At 36.7% G+C, this 12527-nt stretch overlaps 1 protein-coding gene across 1 annotated transcript; it reads right to left on the bottom strand.

The window, feature by feature from the left end:
* Nucleotides 1-5902: 5902 nt before the first annotated feature.
* On the bottom strand, nucleotides 5903-6520 carry KRTAP27-1 (keratin associated protein 27-1). Its single transcript, XM_039857413.1, has one exon. The coding sequence runs from the start codon at nucleotides 6518-6520 to the stop codon at nucleotides 5903-5905; it is 618 nt and encodes a 205-aa protein (XP_039713347.1).
* Nucleotides 6521-12527: the final 6007 nt, after the last annotated feature.

The raw sequence follows: 12527 nt of genomic DNA on the forward strand, positions 1-12527 counted from the left end.
CAGTAACCTCTGAGGGAATGACAGCTATAGCTCTTAGCTGAACAATTACTGAAAGATAAGATGACAATGTAGATTCTAAACAAAGTACCCACATTTAGCACTATTTCTCCTTTTGTGCTGTGGCTTCCCATAGTTTTTAGTGATGAGTATTGGCATCCAGTGCAGACTATTCTGACTCACTATTTCAATAATGATGATATACAGAAGTCAGTGGTTTTAATGTAGGGAGGAGGCAAGAATTAAAAATGTTAATCAAGCTACATTCAGAGACTACAATGTGCTGATCTACCTGCAGCCAGGCCAGGAGGACACTCTCAGAACAAAGGAAGATTTCTAAAGGTATTTCAAACAACTCATTTCTCATACCTGTGAAGGGGAAACAAGCACCAAGAGTCATTCCCTATGGCTAAAACCATGGGGAACCCATGGATTAAAGGCTGAGAACTGCCAGCAGGCCTTTCATTCTACCTATTCTTACCTTTTCATGCTATATACTATTCCCCTTCCTCACTGTGTGTCCATATCAAAGGAAATGGGTAAACAAAGTCTTTTAAACTATAACTCACAGGAACTAAAGAATGACATATAAACTGAATTTCCTGAATACTCAGAGTCTCTCTCAGTGCCTTTACACTGTCCCTCTCACTGTCCCCTGCTCACTGTCTTTCCACATCTCTCTTGGTCCCTCTCTGCCTCTGAGAGGAGACCACACTCTGTCTGTGGAGTGTTACCCCATTTCTAATAAACTTTCCTTTTTTGGCGTGTGTGTTGAATTCTTTCTACTCTCTCCACCAAAGGACCCTCTTCTTCTCTCGGTGCAGGGCTTATTCTCCCCTACACTTGGGGAAATTGGCTCTGTCCTGCATCAGTTTAAATGTCAAGGAACATACCTACTTACAGCCGCAGACAAGTATCCACTGAATCTCTAAAACAAGGGACCTACAGTCATATTCAACATTCAACAAACCATGTATTTAAAAAAACAATATTCCAACCTTCATTAAAAGATGGTGGAAATTCTGCAGATAGATTAACGTTGACTACAGTTGGTGTATTAATTTAAATTAAGCCACATTTATGATCCAATGTTATAATGTGCTATGTGTGGCCTTTAAATGTACATCTAGGGCTCATTAAAAATTGTTGTGCTTAATATATTTAAATGTTTTTAATATACTTCTCATGAGGTACACTTTGAGGTATAATCAATGGGGCACGGAAATGAGACTCACTAGACTTGAGTTCTAGCTGCAGCTCTACTTGAGTAAATCACACAACCCCAGTAGGTATATTTGCTCAACTGTGTGAGCAAAGCTCCATGATCTCTTACACATTTTGAAGTAATTATAATTCTATGAAACTGTAACTGCAATAAAAATAAGGGAGCATAAGAAGAACCCATGCAAAAACTGGTCAATCGATCTTTGCCCCAAAGATTTAGGCCATCGGCATTTCACTCAGCTTCCTGATAGAAGTATAGGAGCTACTCACCTCTGATTGACATCTTTCAGAACAAAACACAGCTTCAGATGATATTTGTCCTCCAGAGGAAAGCTTAGTGGGCCAGGGGGTTGCATATTGTTTTTTGATTTCTTGGCATTTCATTTGTAGCCTTAGGGCCCAGAGCACTGGCCCTCTAGTACCATGTCAAGATCAGTGCTTTGATTACTCTAGCCATTCACTGCAGGAAAATAAGCCAGACTCCTGGGGACCAAGCCACCATCAGCTGAGCCCCAGGAAATAAGAAACTGGAAGTAGACCCACTTTAAGCCACGTGCTGAACATGTAGACTTAAAAATGAAAGAACTACTCTGATGCTTATTTCTGTCCCCTGAGACAGAATTCTGGGAACTATTTCTCTCAGTAGTAATAGACGTTCTAACTTTAATCTGGTAAGTACACCCATGATCATGACAAGTTTTACTGTGATTTACATTAAATCTAATCATTTAATAAATACATTAGAGTGCTTGTTAAGATCAATGTAGCTAAAATTTTAAATTTCTTTCTTTTGCCTTTTTACTCCTGTAGTTTAATTTAAGAAAATATGAAGTCTAGAGGAAGATACTTCGTTCTTGAGAATTTCGACAAGCATTACATCAGTTTCCTAACATAGAGAGCATCAGAGTGAATGTAGCTTATCCCAAGGGGAAACAAAAACAAGTAAATAACCCTACTATAAAGATTGACAGGGTTTATGGTAAAAGAGGGCATTTTAATCCAGGCATTACTATCTGCATATTTGATTTAAATAAGCAGCATGCCACTGCTCATGAAGCGATAGTGACAACACAGTCTACTGTTAAGGGAAGTCTTTTTCTTAGACTTTTCTTTGATTTTTGACTTTCTTTCTCTTTACCTTCATCAATTAGTAGTTACTGAACTCCTGTGGAGGCATTGGCCCTGTACTTGAAGCAATACCGCATTAAATAATGGAAGACTAGCAAAAGACTTAACCATTTCCAGTATATGCCTTTGAGATTTCTTTGTTCTTGTGTCTGGATGCAACCACATTGGTTTTGCCTCTGGGCTCCAAGGAACAACTTTCTTTGAATCCTTTTAGTGAATTTATTTCCATAAAGCCAGGGAAAGTTATACAAAATGTCAGGCGAATGACTAGTACTATGCAACCACGAAAAGGTATTTCTGTAATTTAAACTTTTAGTTAGTCTTTAGACGTTTACTCTATTTGCACCTATAGGCTTAGGATATATTTTGTTGCTTATTAAAGCTATAGTTCTGATATAAAATGATGAAGTACATACATAGTGTTCAATGAATAATTAGAACAAATTAATAAGAGCTATTTTATGGTTCTTGGCACAGTACTGCATAAGCAAAAAAATATGTTCTTAAAATTTACTTCCCTTGGCTTCTAGGAGTAAAGCATGCTGTAAGCTACCCATGTCTTGGTAGCTTAAAGTCAGTAATGTCAATGCACAAATCCTCCCAGAACCTTTCTGTTCAGGCAGGAAGTAATTTCTTGATCTATAAAGAATGTTCTGTAACATATACCCACTGAGTCGTTTCTACAGTTTTTAAGAAGACTGCCTGGACTACCTGGGTCATGTCCCATACTGCTTACGTTCTTTGCACCAATAATGGAAGGATTTCTTGGTCTCTGTCCTAATATTTAAATATAATATAGAGAAATCATAAGAATAAACTGACGTTGAGACTCAAGAAGCAAATATCATAAAGTGTCAAATGATGTCTTGCACATGTTGATACAAACACTCCACTAAGCATCTAATAGGCGTGATGCCATTTAGTCATCACAATCATCCAGTGAATTAGGCATTATTTCCATTTTACATTGAAGGAATGGAGTCTCGGAAAGGTAAACTCATCCTAGAGCACACAACTAGTAAACGGCAGAATTTGGATTTGAACAAAGTCCAGTTGTAATCCAAGGTCAATTCTCTTCCCACCACACTCAATTGCCTACCATGCACCTCTTTATAACTCCACACCACTACACTACTCTCTGTTCCATTAGTATCTGAGTATCTTAGTCCATACATAAAGAGCTTCAATGTGCTCCATGTTGGGTTAGACTACATACTGCCCCTTCTTCAGCCAACTTCTCCTTAAGGGAGTGATTACGCTCAGCCTGTAAAGAACGAGTTAAGGTTTAGAATGATGAACAATGTGGCTTATTACGTGAAAACTTTGTTTAACTCCACACTCCCCCTTTACACACACACACACACATGCACACGACACATTTTACCAATATCCTGTCTTCCAAACACCCAGTGAAGGAATATATACTTGGAAGGCAAATCAAATGGCTGTATTTTCCCACTTGTCTTCAGAAACTGTGGCTTAAATGAGTTGAACCCTTGCCAGACTCCTATTTGAGTTGTATTAGTCACAGCTCTTACTGTGAATGAATTCTATCGATGTTTGCATGATTGGCTGTGACTGGAATCTTGAGAAGCTGCCACACAGATAAGGTTCTCCTCACCTTTGCCAGTGCTGTGTTGCTGCCATCGCTCTTATGGCCGGCAGCTTTATGTCATCGTCTTGCTGCGGGGATGCTCTGCTGTTGTGGCTGCCATATGCTCTACCACAATTGACGAAATCAAACAGCGTTCATTCTGCCTTTTCCAGACCGGCCTCAGCTGTCTCGCAACTTCACGCCTCCATAGAATCACCTGTGTAAGTAGCAGTTTATAGATTTTAGGTTTAAATATTCTTCTTTGGGATGACCTGCATCTCACCCACCTACAAAGCTGACAGGTAAATCAACATTGGCTTTGTCACAGACTCAGAGATACTTGTCAGCCCACTACAGCAAAGCATGGCATGTGTTTCTTAAGAATCTTCCATAGTAGAAGGTGCTACTTGTAACTTTCAAGATCCAAAACAGCTAATCTCTCATTTTTTTGGATGACTAATGTGTCATAGATTTCTGAGTTTATCTATAAATCCCCAACTCTGCCCTTCATCTTGAGTCTTTGAGCTAGCTAATCATGATGCTAAATCTTACTGAGCACTGCCTATATATCAGGCCATTGCTGAGCATCAAATTATTAACCTATTAAGTCTCACAGTAGTCTTATCATTACCATTTCAATTTTGAAGTTGAGGAAACTGAGGTGGAGAGTGATTATATAACTTGCACATAGTCACACAGTTGGGATTCAAATAGGCTTCACTCAGCACAGCTAAGATTCAGACCCTAGGAAATCTGGTTTCAGAATTCAGGCTCTTAACTATGACATCATGTGGTCCTGAATAATGAGAAGTCCATTTAAGGGCACACCCACAGCCTCACAATAGCCCAGTGATACTAAACAAAATCGATGAACCTTCACGCATTTTCTCTCCATGCTTTTATAATCTTCATAGTGATTGTGCTCCCCATCTTTTGCTTCTGTCACAATATGTTCTTTTATTCTGGTTCATACTATTCAAACAATAGTAAGGGAACATGTTTTCCTTTTTCTCTCTAAATATTTATACTATTGTCATCTGGTGAAAAAAAAAACTCTCATGTAAAACTCACGAAAGCATTGACAAAAAATAAAATAGCATGACAATTAAATTTGTAATTTTAAGTGAATTACATTTATTTAATGCAAAGAACATTTCCCGACTCAAAAACCACTTAAGAAGTAGTAAAAGGAAGAAGAATAGCAAAAATGTAGTGAATACGCTAAACTCGAACTCATCATATTCAAAGGTCTCTGGCCACTATGTGGCTATGAAGTCTATCAAGGTGAAATTCAAAATTCTCTTTCACTTTTTTGAGCAGTAGAGTCAATCTCATAGTTAATTAGAAAAGTGTTGTGACACAGCAGATAAAATAGTGAATGCACAGTGAATAGACACAGATTGAAGCTGTGGTTCGGATGTATTAACTACATGGGTGACCTCTGATAGAGTTGAACCAACAGAATTCATAGGACTAGAAGGGCTTCCATCTCTTTAAACCCATCTAGTCCTATAAATTCAATCCAATGTTAAGTGGATTTCTGATGTCAGTAGTACATTATGCTTACTATTATATTATTTATTATATTAGACTTAGATTAAACACTATACTTAAATCTAATGTTGTGTTTCCATAGATAATGACTGGGAGTCAAAGTGTAATGTTGACTTTTTAAGTACTCATGTTAGTCCCCGGTTGAAACCTTTATTGACCTGTAGTAAATAGTGTCCTAGTGACCTAAAGTAGTTAACATGTTTTCCAATCCCAACTTAGCACCAGAAAGGCCCAAAAGAGAAAAAAAAAAAATCTTCCCTTTGGAGACAGTAGAAGACACATTCATTCACTTACAAACACATGCACAATGGTAAGTTTTTAGAGAAATAAAGGTTTCTAAATATCTCAGGAATCAATTTATCCAAAGTACAATATATTCTCTCTCCTACACATTCTGTGCGTTCTTCACTTACTAGACAATTGTAAACCACCAGTAACACAGCAAGTTGGCTCATAACTATTAGAAGACTCCAGGAGTTGTGTTCCTGATGTAACAGAGACCAGAGGTCTGCAGGAATTGGACTCAGGGCTCCGAGTTTGGCACTGGCTGGATTCACACTCCAGAGTTTGGCAACTCTTAGACACATAAGTCATGGGCGGACAACACTTTACCACGTAGCTCACAGGTTGACAGCTCTGGATCGCAAAACCCTTTTGCTGGCTGCTCCTCGATTGGCAAGGCTGAGAAACGCATTTCCACACTGCCGAAGAATCTCCTGATTGGCATGTTGTTCTTTCACGCGTCCTGGAAGGAGAGCAAGTTGTCTGGACAACTTTGTGCAGGCAGGCACTTCGTACACTGCTAGCCTCTGTGCACTGTTCCTGTTCACAGCTGGGTACTTTGCTGCTGGTGGTTTCACTGAAGGTTTCTTGAAATTTGTCCAAGAGCCAGGTCCTGCCATGGCAGCTGCTGGGTAAAAAAAATCCATTTTCAAAGCTTATAGGATTAGACTCATGTACAATGGCAGAGAGTGGTGGGACATTGTAGGAGCTCCTGAATGAGTGGCAGTGGCTCTGGGCCATATTGTTAAAACCTTTGATTGAAGTTGGTTGTAAAGGCTCAACATGCTGGATCTGAAGATTAAGTTCTTTGCTCGGGAGATTATATACTCAGAAACTGGGTGTTGGCTTCATCTCAAGACTCCTTTCTACCTCATGGCTTAAGCTAATTTGAAGGTTAACATCTCATTAGCACTTTGTTTAGTTATATATGAAGGTGGCATCTTATGAACAAAGAAGCCAGTCCATTTTGAATCTTTAAAATGGCTTTCATGTTAGTCCCAAAGGTGACTCATCAGGGCAGGGTTTGTCAAATATGAGTCCCTACTTGTCACCCAAGCTAATTTTTTTTCTTGTTGTTCCTTAGTCGCTAGGACTCTCCATATTGGTAAATAGACAATAATAAATGCCTGTGGAAACAGCCAATTGAATATTGATTAATATTCAGCATTGGAGTTTTGAGAGATACCATCTTGGCAGAATGTGATAAAATGGTCGAAACAGTTTTAGTTAGAATTCAATCCGATTGAGCCCACCCTCATTCTTCTCAGATCTTGTTCTGCCCAATTGAATAAGAGAGAAAGACTATACAATAAAATTCCTTCTCACTGTTCATCCAAAATACTGAATGTGGCCATTGCTCTATAAACATCTTTCCTTTTGCATAACATTTTGTTTCCTTCATCTTATGGAAGGCAAACTTTGAATGTTGCTTCTTTATAAAGCTTTTTCCTGATCTTCCTATTTAGAAGTCATTACTTCTTCCTCTGAATTACCAATGAATTTTGAAATATTCTTTATTATGACATATTTTATACCAAGTAGTTTGTTTACTTCCATTTATACTTCTCAAAAATTGGTAATTTGCTTCTGTAACAAACGTGTTTTAGATATGCTTTTTATTTTTGTTTATTCAGTGTTTTATTTTTGGTCTGCAAGATGATGATCAACTCCTACATTTATCATATTAACATGTGATACTTAGCGTAGTTTCACACTCAAAGCAGAAGATATACCAGAATGATTTCTGTAACACATTCTATGATTTACTTAGTTCAGCTCATGAGAGTGAAATGACAGAAGTTTATTCTAAGCATTGTATTCCGGAATCTTTTTCTTAGGTCTGAAGAAAACCAAGAATATTCAGGAACTTGGAACAACTCTCATACAAACTCTTCCTTGATATATGATGACCTGGGGATATTGTATATTTAAAAGGACTCATCTGAATACATTCAGCTTGAGAACTTGTACACTCAACTTGTGTTTATAACACATGCAAGTTATTTATAATTTCGAATGGCCTCTTGTGTGATTAAAGATCCTATTATGCCCTCCACATGAACTCTGCAACAACCCATTTAATTTTTATGCATATTTGTATTGATTATTGCACAGAGACTTCCACTGTAGCTTATGACTTTCTTGTTTATATATATTAAATGGATTCTCATTACCCTTAGAAGAAGATCCATTCCCCTTAGCGTGGCCTACAACGCCTTGCAAGACCTGGCTGCTACCAATTTTTCTAACTCCAAATCTTGTCATTTCTCTCTATCCAGTTGGCTCCATCTCTCAGGACTCTACACAGCTCTTTGAGCATGTAAAGCCATTCCTCGCCTCAGAACTTTATGCATGCAGCTGTCTGTTTCATCTCTTCACTGCCCTCATCTATTCTACCCACAGCTGTTCTCCCCATCTTTTGAGCTTCGGTTTAAGAGGTACCTCTTATAGTGGCTTTCCTTCATCACCCCATTTGAAAACAGATTCCATTCTCAGGATCTATATTTTTTTTCTTTCATAGAACCTATTTGTTTATAATAGTTTTATTTGTTTCTTCATCGTGCCTTTGCCATTACACTGTGAGCTTTGTAAAGGCAAGAAGTATGTGTATCTTCCTCACTTTTGTATTAGCCAGCTGTATTGAGCACAGTGGCTGGCTGGCACATAATAACAGCTCCATAAATGTGTTTTTAAAAATTAATGAATGAAAAGTGTTAAAGAAAAATGTATTGAAATTATAGTTAACTATCTGAAGAGATATAGCTCTGAAATCTTGACATACCTAAGATTTCTAAGAATTGACAAGGATTCGGAGCTTAAAGAAAAAATAACCATGCCAACCTTTTAGCTACCTCTTTGTGAAATAAGAACAAAATTATCGAAGAAGCCACTTATTAGCATAGCACAAGCTGAGTCAATTATGTTAAATTAGTGCTTGATTGTGTATAGGCATGTTTTAAAAAGCTTTTACTATAAAAGAAGGCACGACTTTTTGTTGTCAGCACAGAGTTGACAAATTCTGAATGGCGAAAGCAGGACATCGCCTAGCTTTCACACAGTTGTCTCCAGCAGAAAGCCTTCTTATTAACCTCAAAATATGTAGTAAATTAGTGAATACCTGTGCAGTTCTAAATCACCAAATGTCAGATGACATTAGGTCCATCATTTGTGAATAAGGCCACTCTACGAGTACTTTTTTCTTTGCGTCAGGGCATTAACTTGTACATTCTAGTTAATTGAGTGCTGAGTTAATAGATGTTTCAGTATATGATTTCGAATCAATGAGTAAATACAGATTTTGGCTGGTGCTGGATTTATAGAGGGGAGTTACCTGCCTTATTACAATGGAATGACATAGGCTAGGACAACTGCTCACCTTGCAATTGTTTTTGTGCAATCTACTAAAAACTAAGTTATTAGCTTTGTAGGCACTTGAATAATGATAATTATGAGGTCTATCTCCTAGTATTCTTAAGACATAGGTAAAAATAGCTATGTGATTGCTTATGGTGATGGATACTTTGCTACTAACAGGTTAAACAATTCTCTGGTCTATCTTGGTCTCAAAGAATACAAATGATTACAGCTGCAGTGGTACCTCCTAACCACCAGAGAGTAAATATCCCTATTCGCTATGGATTCACCTATCATTAAATATAATAATTGTATTATAATAAATGAGCAATTAAATACAAAAATTCTAGAGTCAGACTGCCAGGATTCTAAGCCAAGTTCTACAATAACAAACTATAACCTTTAACATTTCCCTTAAATTTTGATGCCTTGACTTCTTAATTTTTAAAATGAAAATTAGAAGATTACTGACCTCATGAGGTTGTTTTACTGATTGATGATACGACATATATAAGATTGCTTGCCACATATTGAGTGATAAATAAATAAAAATAGCAATTATTTCTGATAAGCTTGATTCCATTAATTCGCTGCATGAATCTGGACAAGTCACTCTGCCTCTGGGTATCTTATGAGATAATGAGTTTAGATGAGAAGATCACTAATGTCCTTTCCAGCTGTCACAGTCTATAATTTCCTATCAGAATCTTGATATCTTAAAGTTGAAAAGGACATTAAATCGCATCTTGTCAAATCCACCCACTGAATGAAATCTGCACTTTTATTTAAGTCATCTAATCATTATTAAGATTACTTATAAAAATTTTAAGAGCAGAGACCAAAAACTGAAGTCTATTAGTTGACACATATGCTGATAGAAATCCACGACTTTAAATGAATAGTCCTATTGTATTTGAGAGTAACTCTGAGAATATATAAAAATATGTTTCTCTGGCAAAGAAGACATTGGTCCATCTCAAAAGAGTGCGTTGAGGGGAATGGCTAACTTCTTTTATATACAACATTCTGTAAAATAAGCCAAGTACCATATAACCCTTCTCAGACATTGTAACACATATAGAAGAATGTAACTCAGGATCTAGAATATCCAAAATTATGACCCTGTGACCATAATAATGATCCTTATGTGAAATATGAAAATGGCCTCTTGCCAGCTTTATCTGTTTCTAATGATAAATAATTTCTCCTAAAATATGGTAATATGAGGATTTACATGTGACATCATTTCTTCTCTGAAACTATCTCTAAATAATTTTGCTTCTTGGTAATTTACAATTCAATTATATCAGACTTTAATTCAAACAGCCACAAAAGGTAAAAGAAAGAAATTTTAAAGGATTATAGTGTCTATATAGCCCTTAAAGTTAGGTAATTAAAGAAAAGAATGAACCATAGCATCTCGACCATCTGAGCATCACAGCTCATATTTTTCACCCCTCTTGCTCCATTATGTCTTGGATGTGAAAGTGTCATGGTTTATTCTAGTAATTATGCCCTTGCTATTGTTTCTTTCCCAGATGCACTTACTCTGGCCCTATGAGGTTAGCTTTCGGTGAAGTCATTTTTTTGCCTTTGTGTGATAGAGAAATGCGAATTTGTTTTCGAGTTCTCTTACTTCTTCTTCGGGTACTGCAGTTGCAATAATGTGCCATTGAGATGGTGCTAAATCTTTTTTTGATGATAATGATGACCAGAGGATTATGACATTGATAACAATTAATTGATCTAAATAGAGCTCAACCAGCAAAAATGAACACATATTTGATGTCATTGACATAAAAATCCTGAAGACTGTCATTCTAGTTTCATTTCATTCATTTATTAAATTAACTTTTATTGAGCATTTACTACATGCTAGATTTTGTTAGATAAGATTCTTCTGTGTTCAGTGAGGATATAACAAAGGAAAACAAACAAAACAGTACTGATTAAACAATAATACTTTAAATTAAATATTAAAAGTAGTAACTTTTTAATTAGCAAAGCTATAAGCATATGTAATGATAGCATTATGTAAGGAGCAATCCACTCTGTTGATCATGGAGTTTACTTAAAAGAAGTGAGAGAAGAGAAAATATTTCCTTGGATTTTGAAGGGGCAAAGATATGGCATTCTTTCTAGAAATACTAGACTGTATAAAAGCTCAGCTCTACACGATTTATTCAAGAAAATTGAAGTAGGCAGCATTGATGGAGTGCATGTTGGTAGAGTAAATATATGTTTACAGTAGTGGGAAGAAGGACTGGGATTGGGCAGAAGGGGGCTACAAATGACTTTTAACATTATATTAAGGGGCCTTTATTGGAGAGGAAGATTGTTTCAGGTTTTATATGTATATCTCATTTAGGAAAACATTAGCTACAAATAACAGAGATTATAATTCAAAATGATTTAAGTAATAAGAAACAAATTGGCTCACATTTACTAAAGTCCAGGAAAAAGATAGTCCAGGCTCTGTTTCTCTGCATGTGTCTTGGTTTTATCTTCTTCCATGTGATGGTTTAATTTTTAAGCCATATGCAAAATAGATACAGCATTTCACATATAATATGACAAAGTCTAGAGGAAGAGACAGTTGCTTTACTTCACAAGAAAAACTTTACTCAAAACACCTCTTCACAACATTCTTCATTTTTCTTTGGCTTAAATCAGATCACATGCTCCATCCTGAACCAATTGCTAAGGATTAGGGTGCCCAAAGACTAGCCAGATCAGATTCTGCAACCTGGGGCATAGCCATGTTCATTTTAAGGACTGACTATGTTTAGATAAGGAGAAATACACAAACAAAATCCAGTTCTCATGGGAAGAAAAGAGTGAAGGAAAATAAATGTGTGGACAATGAACAATGGACTACCCACATCCACTTACATATTTTTCTTCCCACGTATATATTTTAAGATATAGATGACTGCACTCTCTCAAACAAGAGAATTCGGTAGGCTATCTAGTTATCACATCCAGATCTAAGCCTAAGATATCAAGAGACAAAGCCTTTCCTTTGAATTCAGAGTACCTACTCATTTCCAGGAGTTCTCAGGTGACTTCTACGAAAACAGAAGGCCTTATAGTGACTGAACAGAAGGTGAAGAGAGTTAAGCATCAACATTAGACATAGCTCTTAGAAATTTTACTTATTTTTTAAAATAATAAAATTCATACACGTTTAATGCCATCTATACTTAAGATGTTTATTTTATTACACCAGTTACTGTGGTCAGTTAAAATCATGACCTCAGAATCCTATTATGGCTTTCATAAGTCTGTGAAAGGGGCTCACGACAAGTATTTTGATAATTTTACTCACCTAAAACAGCCAGGTTAGGCCTTGCTGATGCATCACTACTGTTTCTGGAACTTTTCTTTTTGGACC

The sequence above is a fragment of the Pteropus medius genome, unplaced genomic scaffold (assembly GCF_902729225.1).
Source record: "Pteropus medius unplaced genomic scaffold, Ma_sr-lr_union100, whole genome shotgun sequence".
Lineage (NCBI taxonomy): Eukaryota > Metazoa > Chordata > Mammalia > Chiroptera > Pteropodidae > Pteropus > Pteropus medius.

Bases quoted from the DNA above. Each gene is read 5' to 3' on its own strand.
- KRTAP27-1 (XM_039857413.1), bottom strand. From the start codon at position 6,520: ATGGCCCAGAGCCACTGCCACTCATTCAGGAGCTCCTACAATGTCCCA.